General features: G+C 42.4%; 1 protein-coding gene across 2 annotated transcripts in view; it reads right to left on the reverse strand.

Moving 5' to 3' along the window:
- AKAP12 (A-kinase anchoring protein 12) overlaps positions 1 to 14932 on the reverse strand; it is a 125231-nt gene extending 110299 nt beyond the window's left edge. For both annotated transcript variants that reach the window (XM_034765422.1, XM_034765421.1), the window contains exon 1: positions 14621 to 14932. In XM_034765422.1, coding sequence (XP_034621313.1) covers positions 14621 to 14746 — 126 coding nt within the window. In that variant the 5' untranslated portion in view covers positions 14747 to 14932. The remainder of the gene's footprint in view (positions 1 to 14620) is intronic.
- Positions 14933 to 15718: the final 786 nt, after the last annotated feature.

A 15718-nucleotide genomic window follows, 5' to 3' on the forward strand; every position in this document is an offset into this window, starting at 1 on the left:
TGTGGCAGAGGCAGGAACAGAACCAAGTTCTCCCAGGTGACAGTCACATGCCTTAACCACAGGCCCACCCTTTCTAAATTATATTTCCATGTAACCATCCATCCACTCCTGGAGCTTTAACAGAGTTTGAACCACCTCCCTCATGTCAACACTCCATCACAGTTCTACCCTTTGCACTACAAGTTTAACAATATTAGTTGTCACCAGAAGAAGTTTTTTATTTTATGTGAACCAGCCAGAGAAGGAGGATGCCTGACAGTGGAATAGTGGGTTACTGTACATGAAAAGATTCATTTTACAGACAGCATAGCCAAGGACAAAGAAACGGCAGCTTCTTCTTGCAAGACATGTGACTAAATGACTGGAGTTTGGGCCTGCAATATGAGAGAGCTGGATCTAGTCCAAACTTATGTAACCGCTTGGTGGGATATAAGGCCTTGTTTAGTAATAAGGGTTGTAAGCGGTACAGAATTAATACCTACCAATGGAAGTAGTAAGTGTAGAATTAATGGTCACCTGGTTCCTACCACAGCACATGTTTGCATAGGCCAAAAATTATTTTGATTAGCAGTAAAAGCATCCATTTTCTCTGTCCTGTCTGGAATTTCAGCTCTGTGTAAAATGCTGAAACAAGAGACTGGATGGTGTATGCCACTCACTGCAAAGCAGATCCACCATTTTAGAGTTCTTGTTAGATATTGATTACCCAGGTGGCAGCAGTAGCCAAGAATGATTACATCCTTCCTTACCAAAAAAAAAAAAGAGAGGAACTCTGGCTCAGCTAAGGGTTTGGCCAGCTTTTTGTTATTATTTAGTGGCTCAACTGTTGTTACTCCTTGAGCCAGCTCCTTAATATTACTTACGTTATGAATAACCTCTCTTCTTGTTTGCTCTAGAACTAACTCTTCCAAGAAACAATTGTTTAACGTGTTGGAAATTGCTTCTCTAAACTTTGCCCCATTATAATATTTGACCAGTTTACATGCAGGTAGTTCAAATCACCTATTATTACTCTAATACCTGATTATGTCTCCTAATTTCCAATATATGTGCATTAAATGCAGAAATATTGAGAGCAATATTTAATCTAATCTTTTTACCACCATGGCTTTGGTCATACTGAACATTTGCTGACTGGCAAAAAGCAAGGGAACAACTCCTGTAGCTTTACAGGCCGACTCTTCATCAGGGATTGAAAGGAAATAAAATGGATTTGAACAAAAAAAAGCAATTGCATTGTAGTTAATCTCTCTATTGGTAATAAAGCTGCTTAAGCCATTCACCACTGACAAGAAGATGGAACCTGAATCTCAAGGTGGTTTGATCATTCTGTAGTACCTATCAAAATTCTAAAACCTTCAAGACTTGATGATCTCTTCCAGCCCTCTTAAAAATTGAAAGAATTTACATACTACAAGCATTAGAAATCCTGCAGATGCTTCTGAAAAAGAAAAGCCATTTTCTGGCATTCAAGGGAAGAACTCTCATTACATGCAGCATTTACCTTATACCACCAGTTAAATATGGTACAGAGCAGGTTAATTTAGGCTTAAGATATAGGTTTTCTAAGAATCAAGTTTTATAAAGTGTAACAGAGTTTACTTTAAAAGAAAACTGGATAACCTCCAAAAGTACTCCACTGTTCCACCTCCGAAAAGCAACACACACTTTTTTTGCCAGATTTTGTTGCACTTTAGTACAGCATCTACTGAATGTTCATTTAAAACCCTACCCCAATGAGCTTGATTACCAGAAAAGATAGTGATTAGCGATTCAGAGACATGGTCACGTGCATTGATTTAAGGAAGGGAATGTGTCCTCATCACCTCCAACCACAAAGCTGCTATGCTTCATGAGCATTACAAAACAAAAACAAAAAGTCCCCAAACAATCCAAACTATTGGATGACATTAATATTTGGCTGAAGAAGAATTTCAACTCTGATCATGCAAATGCCATTTGACCTGACCCAGCTCTTTATTAGAGTTCAGATACAGTTACAATACAACTAGTATTCATAGCAGAATCTGGAAAGAGTTTGAAGAGTAAAATCAATTTCAGCATTTAACTCCACAGTAGTCCAATTGTCTTTGGCTGCAGTAAATACGGTAAAGATTATAAATAGTGAAAGTCTGAGCGGATATAGTGGTTTTTGCTCAGAAGCTTAGCTCTAAAAATTAAGTACTGTAAAGGTGGTGACAATAAACTGCTCTTAAAGATCATTAGAGCTTGTTCTTGCATTTCTGATTTCCTGACTTCCTCCATGCCTCCCTTTATCCCCCAGATTAGATAAGAGCCACACTGGTTAACTTCTACTGACAAGAAGACATTACTAAATGAAAACATTAAAAGTGAAATATTTTTGGAGTAGCTTTGCTACGCTGTTACAAGCATTACAAACATTTGAGAATGCTTCTGTTGAGTATCTTCTTAAAACTCCTTAAGGGATCAGACAAAAATAAAAGTGTTGACATTAAAAGGTAAGTTTGATACTAGTAATTTGGAACTGGTGCCTAATTATTGCTTCTGTCTTCTGTGAAATATAAGACTGTATAGGAATTCCAATGGAGATGACAAACTGATCTTCCATATCCAATGTACTCAGTTCTTTTCTGTCCTGTATTTTTCTCCACAGACATACAGTGTTTTTCCCCCAGTTGAGTACCATTCTATAGAACAGGGGTCGGCAACGTTTGGCACGCGGCTCACCAGGGTAAGCACTCTAGCGGGCCGGGCCGTTTATTTACCTGCTGACGCGGCAGGTTCGGCCGATCGCGGCCCCCACTGGCTGCGGCTCGCCGTCCAGGGCCAATGGGGGCGGCGGGAAGCGGCATGGGCGAGGGATGTGCTGGCCGCAGCTTCCCACCACCCCCATTGGCCCAGGATGGTGAACCGCGGCCAGTGGGGGCCGCGATCGGCCGAACCTGCTGCGTCAGCGGGTAAATAAACTGGCCCGGCCCGCCAGGGTGCTTACCCTGGCGAGCCACGTGCCAAACGTTGCTGACCCCAGCTATAGAACATTCTAGAGATTTATTTTTTATTGAATAGTAGTAACTTTATTTTTAAAAAAATTAACCAAAACAAATTAATCATTTCTGTACTAAGAGTTCTCAATCCTTTTATTTTGCAAATAATAGAAAGAAGAGAATTACCATTCCTCTATTAATTTATTATTTAGCGAAAGCAGAATAAAACCAAGTAACCTGTTACAGATTTTCCTATGTCATGGTCAAAATCCCTAGAAGTTGATAAAGTTTATTCAATCCCCAATTAGATTTATAATTTAATCTCATATATTAGGGATAATAGCAGGCTTCAAGGATCACAAGAACTTTCCGAGGAACTTCTATTCACTAAAGCAAAGCTTTATAAACCATGACCTACATCCAAGAGCACTTAAGCATTCCTTGCATTCCTCCCCATCATGGAAAGACTGTTTATCAGGCACAGCTACACAAATGGCTGGGAATCTCTAGTCATACTTTCAGCGCATATTCAAGGAAATTATCCTGGTCCTTTGTCTAATAACAGTGATTCTCCACATAGAACAGAAGGCTCTTTGGTTCTGATTCAAGAAGTGCATATGTACTAAAGTTTACAATGAGTACCCATCTTCATTTCAGCAAAACACAGCTTACAAATAACTATACTGTGTCCATTTACTATATGTAAAGACACCACATGGTCCCATATCTTGGCCCCCACGAGAGTTCAGATGTAAATTCAGATGTCATTTTCTCAAAGAAAAATATTCAATATAAACAGAAAAATCCCTGTCAAGAAAAATATATTTAAACAAGGATATGTTAGATAAGCCTTGAAAAAACTTGCACTGTTGCTAGCACTAGTTCAACCCACCACTGTTAAGAACATTGGGAGCACTAGAATAAATCACGAGCATTTTAAGTATCATGTCAATTTGACTTGTTCCAAGTAGTTTTAGATGACACAATACTGACAATAATTTTAGCAGCTGGTGGTCCATCTATCCTAGGGCTTCTAGTGTTGCTAATAGTAGTGAAGTTGAACCAGTGTTAGGATGGGAAGGAATTTTTTTGCAAAGCTTCCCTAATGTAGATATAGCTTTAAAGCCCATCCTCCCAAAGAGTGACAGGACATTCTTAGATCCACTGTTGGGTGCTGGGCAAGAATAGTAGGTTTGAAGGCCTCAAGAGAGGTAGTAAGAATGAAGGGTAGAATAAAAGATTAATTCTTAACGCAGTCTCTGGATTCTCTCACTGGGTGAAGGGGAGTCCTCTGTCAAACAGCTTCAGAGGGAGAAGAGCTCTTGTTCAAATCTGCTGGTATCTCTATAAAATACCAGCAGAAGCAGTTATTGCCTAGCTCAGAAGACATAGTGGGGGAAAAATAGCAGTGACACTGTACCATAACTCCACCCACAATCCCAGGTTAGCCAACACAGCCAAGGGGTAGTAAACTGGATTCTGTTTCTTCCTGCACATAAGTAGGACCTATTAGTTACACCAATGCAAAGCCAATGAAGGAACTCTGAAGGGTATATCTCCCTTTCATGATTAGACAGAGAAAGAAAGATTATTAGGGACAGGGCAATTTTAAGGGATTTAGTTGTTATGGTGCGGTGTGTGGTTGCTGGTGAGAATATGCTTAAGGTTGGCGGGTTGTCTGTGAGCGAGGACTGGCCTGCCTCCCAAGGTCTGTGAAAGTGAGGACTGTAGGTGATGACCAGTGGAGTTCTGTTGGTTTCTTTTTTGGGCCTGTCTTGTAGCAGAAAACACCATCCTCGCCACCATGGATGTAGAGGCTCTCTACACAAACATCCCACACACAGATGGAATACAAGCTGTCAGAAACAGTATCCCTGATGATGACACAGCACAACTTATTGCTGAGCTCTGTGACTTTATCCTCACGCACAGTTATTTCAAATTTGGTGACAATATATACCTCCAGACCAGTGGCACTGCTATGGGCACCCGCATGGCCCCACAATACGCCATCATTTTTATGGCTGACCTGGAACAACGCTTCCTCAGCTCTCGTCCACTAATGCCCCTTCTCTACCTACGCTATATTGATGACATCTTCATCATCTGGACCCATGGGAATCAGACCCTGGAAGAATTCCACATGCTTTCAACAGCTTCCACCCCACCATCAACCTCAGCCTGGACCAATCTACACGGGAGGTCCACTTCCTGGACACCACCGTACAAATAAGCGATGGCCACATTAACACCACCCTATACCGAAAACCCACCGACCGCTACGCCTACCTTCATGCCTCCAGCTTCCACCCCGGTCGCACCACACGATCCATCGTCTACAGCCAAGCACTGAGGTACAATCGCATCTGCTCCAACCCCTCAGACAGAGACCAACACCTACAAGATCTTCACCAAGCATTCTCAAAACTACGATACCCACACAAGGAAATAAAGAAACAAATCAACAGAGCCAGACGTGTACCCAGAAGCCTCCTGCTACAAGACAGGCCCAGAAGAGAAACCAACAGAACTCCACTGGCCATCACCTACAGTCCTCAGCTTAAACCTCTCCAACGCATCATCAGTGATCTACAACCCATCCTGGACAATGATCCCTCACTTTCACAGACCTTGGGAGGCAGGCCAGTCCTCGCCCACAGACAACCTGCCAACCTTAAGCATATTCTCACCAGCAACCACGCACCGCACCGTAACAACTCTAACTCAGGAACCAACCCATGCAACAAACCTCGATGCCAACTCTGCCCACATATCTACACCAGCAACACCATCACTGGACCTAACCAGATCAGCTACAACATCACCGGCTCATTCACCTGCACGTCCACTAATGTTATATATGCCATCATATGCCAGCAATGCCCCTCTGCTATGTACATTGGCCAAACTGGACAGTCACTACGCAAGAGGATAAATGGACACAAGTCAGATATCAGGAATGGCAATATACAAAAACCTGTGGGAGAACACTTCAACCTCCCTGGCCACACAATAGCAGATGTAAAGGTTGCCATCTTACAGCAAAAAAACTTCAGGACCAGACTCCAAAGAGAAACTGCTGAGCTCCAGTTCATTTGCAAATTTGACACCATCAGATCAGGATTAAACAAAGACTGTGAATGGCTATCCAACTACAGAAACAGTTTCTCCTCCCTTGGTGTTCACACCTCAACTGCTAGCAGAGCACCTCACCCTCCCTGATTGAACTAACCTCGTTATCTCCACACTGATATATACCTGCCTCTAGAGATTTCCATTACTTGCATCTGAAGAAGTGAGGTTCTTACCCACGAAAGCTTATGCTCCCAATACTTCTGTTAGTCTCAAAGGTGCCACAGGACCCTCTGTTGCTTTTTACAGCCTTAGGGAGTGACTGCTGGAGATATACTCCTCCGTTACCTATCAAGTGGGTAAGGGTATCTGATGAGGGTACATTACCAATGTGTGCAGATGGAAATGTAATGATGTCAGAGGAATGGGAGTTTGTTGGTAGTTGTTTATTTGCTAGCTGCCACTTGTTTTGTGCATTTACAAGACTAAAACTCTTTGTGTAGTATACTGTAAAGCCAACCATTTGTCTTTTCAGCTACTTTCAGGGATCAGTGGGTGTCAATGAAGATGTAATTTATCTTGCAAGAACTTTATTAATAGTGATGATGCATGAGAATGATAGGACACAGCTTCACTTTCAGAGACCAGGTAGAGTTTACAGTGCTAGAGGTTACAAAAACAAATCTCTTTCCTTGTGAATTGACTGATCTTGTTCCAGAATCAGTGATGACTATAAATACGGAACCTACAGTACCATTTTTCCTTAGTCACTTTTCAGAGCAGAACCTTAAACAACAAACTACAAAAGGATTTTTTAAAGTTAAGTTTGTGCTCTTGCTTGTTTTTGTTCGTTGGGTTTTTTTATGATGTAGAGCAAAGACCTGGGGGAGGAGAGGACCTGAACTTATTTTTGTTACTTAAAAATTATTTTCCTTGTTTTTCACCATTAGGAATTTGCTGGAGGACCTCTCTGGGGCTCAGGAATGTTTACAGGAGTTCTTACAACTTAGCTGAAGGAGCAGAGGTCCAGAACCTTGAAGGGTCAGGATGCTGAGCCTTTGACAAGCACATCTTTTCTCCAAAATACAAAAATATCACTCCAAAAACTACTCTGTCCACTGTGTATAAGGTGGGCACTATCACCAACACCTTCACCTGCTGTTTCCTGTGGCTAGCGTGCTGGCTTTTGTAACTTGCATTTTAGGTGCTTTGCTCTCTCCCCTGCATTAAATAGGGAGCCTAAGTGCCTAACTCAGGCTTTGTGGATCCCATTGTTGTTCCAGTGATTTTCTAGAAGACTAAGAGTTATATGTTGCAATGCTCAGGGAAGAGGCTGAGAAGAAATGTTCACGGTGGAGGAAAAGAACTTTCACATTTCTGACATAAATATATATCCTTTCATAAGTCATAACTCTGTTAGTGACATCACAATAATTTAAATGTCAAACACAGAATTATTATTCACTGCAAAATCAAGAAAAACAAGTTTTGGTTAAGGACTTCATCTGACATACAAACAATTTCACCTCATTTACACCAGTGGCATACAGAGTAATAGTAGATGAGTATATTTTTTAAAAATAGACTTTTTTCCTAAGGCTGCTGTAGTGTTAAAATTCCTCTTTAAAATAATGTTATCTCCTAACGAATGGGGAGTTTTGTGTATCTGCAGGGTAACAGACCCTTTGAAGCTATCGCCTCAGATGGTATAAATCAGTGTAGTTCCATTGACTTTAGTGAAACCATAATGATTTACACCTGTTGAGGATCTGGTCCTTTAGGATTTGCCCTTAGTAGAAAAGTGCACCTGTTTAACTAAATCAATTAAAAAAAAAAAAAAATCTAACACAGACACACTTAAGCTAAATTGATATAAGCAAAGGTTAAACCATTTAAGTGAGTCTACATTAGAAGTTTGCATCAGCTTAACTAGATCAGTTTTAAAATCTATTTATAGTTAAACTTGCCTACTTTTCCAGTACATACAGCATCTTAAGTCTCCAGTCTTTTCAGTAACTTTATTTTCATACTTTTCAGAATTGAAGAGAATATAATACCCCATAAAGTTCACTTAAGTTTTGTCCTTCTTTCTTCTTGAAAGAATCAAAATATACTGTTCATAGAAATAAGATATACTCTGTAGATAAGTTCCATTATTACTCAAAGACCGAAAAATAGTTTACATAATTCTATTCTTACTCTTTTTGGCCTCTCCCACTTGAGTGCCTCACACAAATCAATAGTTTTATAAGTCTATACCACAAAGAATCCCACTTCATCAAAAAAATTCTGTAGATGTTTGATAACTAAGAAAATGAAGAAAAACGAAAATACACTTTTCTTTCAAACACAGTTTAATTGCTTTGCGGAGAAATTACTGTGCACTCACATGGAAGATATAAAGAGAGTGTAGCTTGAATTTCAAGAGCAACACAATGACCCTTTTAGGCCCAACTAAACTGTTGCAATCCCCTTTCTTTACACTCCATATCACCAAGATCAGTTGAGATTACTAGTCTAAATTTTAAACAAAGACCTATATTTTCACATGTATTCTCTCTCTTTACTACATAAATTGTCAGAAAACACAGTTCAAATATAGAAGCCAATATATGTAATAGATTAATAACAGGCTTCACTAAAACCTTCTGATATTATACTGATCTGTTTAACAGGATTCCTAATAACTAAAGATAATCCTATTGGTTTTACTTCATTGGTGTTTATACAGCAGTTTGGATGAATGCTACTGTCTGTCTGGTTGGCTGATGAAGGTCCTGAAAACCATATACCTCTCCTAGCCAATGTACATCTGGACTATACAGCCACGGTCAGCCAAATCATTATGGCATGTTCATACAGTTGGGTATTTTTAATTAAGCACTTATTTAACAATAGTTAGTTTTAAATGGTAAATTCTAATTTTAATTTTGAAGTGGTATCAAAACATATACTCGATCATAAGCCAGTTCGTTTATAAGACGATCCCCCCAAGATGGATAAGTAAAAATGGAAAATTTTATGACCCGTTCATAAGCCGACCCTATAATTCAGGGGTCAGCAAACTTTAGCTCCTGGGCCATCAGGAGAAGCCACTGGTGGGCCGAGATGGTTTGTTTACCTCGAGCATCCACAGGCATGGCGGTAAACCTAAGTAAACAAAGTGTCCCGGCGCACCAGCTGCTAACCCTGATGGGCCGGGACAGCAACATGGGGAAATTTTGGGGGGAGAAGCTGGGGGCCACGGGAGTAACCCCTGTGACCACCCCCCACATAACTCCACCCTAGCCCGGGACCCCCACACTCTCCACATCCCATCCCTTCCCACCTTATCTGGGGAGGGCCAGGAGAGGATGTCTCTGGCCTGGCTGGAGCTGCTCCAGCAGGCTGGGCAGCGTGGCCGCAGCCTGCTCCAGTGGGCCAAACTGGGCGGCACAGCCGCAGTGTGCTCCAGCGGGCCGGGCGGCGTGGCCACAGCCTGCTCTGGGGGGCAGGGCCGAGCGGCACGGGCACAGCCTGCCAGCCCCAGAGCTACAGCTGCTTCAGAGGCTAGGGGGAGAGCAGCCTGGCCAGAAGTGGAGAGACTCTGGCCCCGCCTCTTCCCTTTTGGCTCTGCTGGCTGTGCTGCCTCTCCTTGCTCCCTCTATTGGGGGGAGGGGCTGTGTCCCACCTCTCCCTCTCTATACCCGTTCATAAGCCGACCCCCTTCTCTGGTGCTTCCCTTTTTTACTAAAAAAATTTGGCTTATGAACGAGTATATACGGTACTAAAATGTATATGAGCTGTGAAATTTAAAATCTCTTTGAGTGTCTCCCTTCCCATATCTAAGAGATAATTGGATTATGTAATGTACTCTGCAAGGGACTACATTTAAAAAACACTTGTAAAAAGTGAAATGGCTCATTTTGTTAGTGGGATTGACCATACCGAGCACATTATACAAGTACTCTAACAAACATTGCTCTGTACCTCTGCCATAACTGATGTTTGGTCTACACTTAAGAGTTAGGTCAACACAGCTACATTGGTCAGGGGTGTGAATAAATCACAGCCCTGAGTGACACAACTATACTGACCTAACCTCCAGTATAGATGCAGTATGTCAATGGAAGAATGCTTCACTGTTTACAGTGTTGGTCCCAGGATATGAGAAAGATAAGGTGGGTGAAGTAATGTCTTTTATTGGACTAACTTCTCTTGGTGAAAGAGACAAGCTTTCACCAACAGAAGTTGGTCTAATAAAAGATATTAACCTCATCCACTTTGTCTCTCCAGTAGCTAACTTCATTTGTGGAGATGGTGTTCCTACACCAACAAAAAAAAACTTTTGTCAGTGCAGGCTGCATCTACACTATGCAGTTATGCTGGCATAGCTACACCAGTATAGTCTCCATAGTGTAGATATACCATGAAACCAGCAAAGGTATTCTTGCCAATAGCCCCTAGATATGAGTGTTCAGAGGCTGAGCTTTCATGGTGGAAAGTCTTTGACTTTGGAATTCACCTCCCAGCTTGGTCCAACAGAGCAAGAGTTTTGTTAAATGTGAGGTGCAAAGGTTCACTTTCACCTTGTCTATAATAGGGGTACAACAATACTTCAACAACAGGTGTGTTCTTAACTCAGTTTAGCTAATCTGGGTTAAAATAGCAGTGAAGACATGGCAACTCAGATGAGCAGTTCAAGTTCAACCTCAGTTTCCCTCTATAGGCTTTTACTTGCACTGTTAACGTGAGTTAAAAGCTCAGTTACCATGTCTTCTCCCCTATTTTAATCCAAGATGCTAATGTGAGTTAAGGATACACCTTTTTTAAAAAAATAATTTATTTATTTTAGCGTAGACTTATTCTAGGAAATATTTGGGTGGGGAAACCAATGCAATCACCAGGTTGTCAGTACCAGTGTGTCATAGGGTGAAATTGGACCTATTGAAGTCAATGGCAAAACTAACACAAGACTTAACTTTTGTTTAATTGTGATTTAGTGATATAAATGAGGCAGAAGTGATGGGCATGTGGTAAGTGAAATTATAAAACAGAACAATGGATAATAGTTGGACTTCAAAAGAGAACTCACTGTTGATGATCCCATTATGCCACTTGGCAGTAGTAGTGGGATTCAAAGAATAAATAGCAAGAAAACATACTACTGCCAAAAAACTAAGCTGAGCAATACCACTGGCAGCAGATTCTTTTTTAAAACCTGCTACCACCAAGCAGGTGGGAGGGGAAAGAAAGGAGGAGGAAAAGAAGGGAAGCCTTAGGGAAATTGTAAAAACTCTTTCCTCATACACATAGTGTAGCATGTTTATTTGATACATCTACAGGCTAGTATGTAGTCATAGTTGCAAAATTTTGGATGCTACAGACAATAAAAGGTTTTGTTTTTTATTGTCTATGCGGTCAAACATTTTGCAACTATAACTCTATACTATGCAGATGTACCATATCAAATAAACATAGTAACAATGGAACTATTGACTTTGACAGATTAATATTTTATAGTTACATTTAAAATACTTCTCCTACATTCATCAACAAATATATGCACACCATGGATGTGATAAGACAAAAAAATATATATTGGCTGATGAATGCATCCACTATCATGTTACTACTTACTTGACTGGACAGAAATCATACTGAGTAATTGTAGTTGCATTAATTATTAATTCTTCAATTATAATTCTAACATTTGAAAACAATATAATGGTTTTGTACTCATGTTCTGGCTGAATTGCACTACTGAAGATTATTATATTAGCATATTGTGAAAACTGATATCCTGTGGTGCCTGCAACAATACACCCAACCCAGAATATGAATGTGGCACTCTCTAGAAGTGAGCAAGACAAATGTTGATCTAGTACAGGACCAGACTAAATTCTGAGAAACTATGACTTAATGTTCTGGGTCATTTTAAGTGTTGGAAGAACTAAAATTAAACCTCTGTCAGATTTTGAAATAATATTGGGCCCTAACCAGGATCTCAAGAGTTGATTTTCCAAGTGCTTTGGCCTGTAATTGACCTGCCAAGTCTCACTCAATTTGGATTAGTTTTAAAAAGCAGCTTGCAAAATTTCAGTTGATGTGTTTCAATAAAAACATACTCAAAAAGATCATTCCTTTAAAGTTGTCATATTAGCAGCTCTTCAGTAAACAAATTAGCTCTCTAATAGTTTTGAATTTTTAAACAGTAAAAGAGGTTGTAACCAAAAAGAAATACGAGCATAATAGTCTGGTAATTTCCCAGTTTGAAAGGGTTGAATGGAATGAATATGAAAAAAATGCTCTATGCACTTATATACTACTTTACTGTAGTATTCTGTATACTGTACAAAAGTGTACACTATTTATATTGTAATAAGCACCGAACAAGATGTTTTGTAGGTGAGATTTTTAGTGGAGTGAGGTTACAAAAGGGAACAAAGCTAAAGCTCATGAAAAAGAAATCTTCCATCAGGCTATGGAAAACAAAGCAAGACAAAACTGTTAAATTAGACCTAAATTAAATTTTGTAAAATAGTATTTTACAGAGATGAAACCATTATCAATAAAACAAAACTATTATTAATAAAAACAGTTAAAAGTATAAAGGAGGATTCCTTTTTCACAGCTTTTTCTAGATTAAAAGATTAATTCTATTAATTAGAAATAATTTTTTCTTAAGGAGAAAAATGGAAAAAAACAATTTAAAAATATATATGTAAAGTTACTTTTAGATAGCCTTGGGCCCTCTACAAAAAGGGCATTACTTAGATTACCTAAAATTATTTTATCCTGTCTTTATTCTGATAATTGGATTAATGATTATGAATTTTATGTCCCTTCTTAGATATTAACATTATCTTGACTGTGAAACATATTTTTCATATAATTTGAAAAGATACTGGCTTGACCATCTCAGGATTTTTTCCTCTCCAGAGTAAAGTAATGTTGTCTTCAATCACCTTTGTCAGATATTTCAGAAATATTTAATTATTTCTGCCATTAATGTCTACCAAAAAGATTCACAACAATCATCTTGCCCGCTGTAAACTTTTGGCTTCTGAATACAAAACTACTATCGCAAAATACCACAATATCTTATAAACTAACATTGATTTTAAAGCTATTAAAGTTTAATGTGCACTACTGAATCTGTCAAAACATGCAAGCAAGGTCTACTGGAGGCCAGGAACTATGGAAAATTGTAGCTGAAAGCTAAAATCAGAATCACAAGGTTAAGGAAACCAAGCCACAACCAGTTCTCAAGCTTTCACACCCACACATTAGATTAAAAGAATTTTTGAATGCTCATACTTTAAAGACCCCCAGCTCTGAAGAACCAGAAAAGTTGGATAACTTCTGCATCAATACGTAGTTTTTCCCCTCTGTTATATAGAACAATCTAAAAACGAAGCTAATGTTATGAAAACATCCTTGATGCACATAATTTCTCTCCCGCCCCCATCACCCCCCCATCAAGAAAGTGTTCCAGCACATTGAAAATGTATTCGTTCATAACTTACTGTAAACCGCAAACACATTAAAATAATTTCTTGCAATTCTCCAACACATCTATTAAGACACTTACATTCTCATCTGTGCTGGTTCACTTTAGCTGATTACTACGTTTCCTATGGGAATACATTAAGGATTATGGAAACTACCGTTAGGGACTAACTACTATTGCCAACTTTATTTTTAGTTTACAAATTGTACATGTTGCACACATGTATGACACGATGTGAGAATCTCCAGTTGGGTGTTTACTCAGCACAGATGCTGTCATAACGTAGGGAAAGGGGAGGGGGGAGGCAGGGAAGGCTGCTGTCGAGTTTGACCAACTTGTCAAGGCAGGAGAGGCTGGAAAAGCCATAGATTTGCTGGTTTTCCTTCGCACAGACCAGAGGCGCCTCCCACCTGCATCCTCCGTGGGGAGGAGAGGAGACTGCAGAGAGCAGCAGCACGAGCACGGGGTACCACTGAGCGCTGACTGCAGGAGCGCACCGCAGTCAGGCGGCTGTAGCCCCGGGTACTGGGTGGGGTCTCCCCACAAGCACACACATACGCAGGGGCTGAAGAAGGGTGGGTCTGTGGTAACCCCTCCCCCCGAGAGGCTGCCCCCGCGGGCTGAGCGGAGCCAGCTGCACTGCAGGGAGCAGATGCAATGTGATGTAGTTAGCGCCCGAAGGTGAGCGAGGCGCTTACCAGGGGCAATGCAGGAGAGGGCCCGCCCGAGCTTACCAGCAGCCGCGGCGCGTGGGGGAGGAAGGGGGCTCCCGGCCCTGGCCCCCTTGGCGGGCCGCATCAGGCGCGGGGCTGGCCGCCGGGGGGCGGGCGGAGTTTGAGGACTGCGGCCGGAGCCGCCGCTAGCGCAGTTCCCAACCCCAGAGCGCTGCGGGAAAGCGCCGCGCCGCGCACTACACTTGGCCGCCCCCACGCGCGGGGAGGGGCGGGTGCCGGAGGCAGGTGTTCAGCCGCCGGCGGGCGGGAAGTTTGCCCCGGCCGGCGGGTGGGTGTAAGGGGGGGAATGCCCCCTTCCCCCCCCCACGCACACAGCGGGCTCAGCCCCGCCGCTTTGCAAGGGACGAGGCTGGTACCTTGGCGGGGTCCTCGGGCTGCTCAAGCGGCGCCGCCGCCGCCTCCGGACTGGCAGGCTCGGACTCCGCTGCTGCAGTGGGCGCGTCCTGCGGACTCCGCTGCTCCGCCGAGCTGCCCGCGCCCATGTCGGTGTGTGCGGCTGCCGCTCTCCCGGCGCCCCGCTTCTGTCCGCTCGCCCCTGGGGGAGTCCGCCCAGCACCGGTAACAATGGGGATGTCCGCCCGGCAGCCCCCGGCGGGCTCCGGCCGCTCCTGCTCAGGGTGAGCCTAGCCTGCGAATGAAGGAGCCAGCCCCGCTTCCTGCCAACTCCTTTAAAAAAATCACCTCCTCCCTTGTCCCCCCGCCCGTCTCTCCCGCTGGCTCCATCACATGAGCAGAGCCCCGGACACGCCTTGCAGCATCCACTCCGGCTGATAAGGAGGACGAGACCCAGCCGTGGCCGAGCCCCTGCTCCCCAGCGCGGAGGTTAGCCAGGGCTCCTAGGCTATCGCTTCAGTGAGTGGCGAAGGTGGGGGATGAAAGATCCCCCCATGGTACTGGAGTACTGGGCCTTAGTTCCATCCCCGAGAGCAAAAAGAAAGGAGCTGTGGAGTGTGCCTGACCTTCGGCTCTCAGCTAAACAAGCACAGCGCTCCCCCTTCCTGCCCCTTGGTCTCTGACTAAGCCTTTCTTATCTTCCCTCCAGCCAAGGACAAGGCAAAGAAAAGGTGGCTGCTCTCTTGGAGGCATCAGCCAGCGCAGCACCGAATTTGTGGTGTAAGAAGATCAGGACAGGCTTGATGCAGTCAAGCCAACTGAGGCATTAATAAATTGTGATCCTGTCAAATGATTTGTTATTTTACATTTGTGTTGCAATGTACCCATCCAGGAGCAGGGCCCCAATTGAACTAGCATGTGTGCAATCACATATGAAGACATGGTTCCTGCCCCAAAGGGCTTACAGTCTAAGAACCCCTTGAACTATGCTGCATCAAGCCTGCTCATTACATAGCTGAGAGACTACCAAAGAAAATGTAGGTGCTGAAAGATGCATTGCACAGTGGTAGCACTGTTAGCTCAGCAGACACTACTGAAATGATGCTGGTAAGGCTGTCTTT

This window comes from Trachemys scripta, chromosome 3 (genome assembly GCF_013100865.1).
Source record: "Trachemys scripta elegans isolate TJP31775 chromosome 3, CAS_Tse_1.0, whole genome shotgun sequence".
Lineage (NCBI taxonomy): Eukaryota > Metazoa > Chordata > Testudines > Emydidae > Trachemys > Trachemys scripta.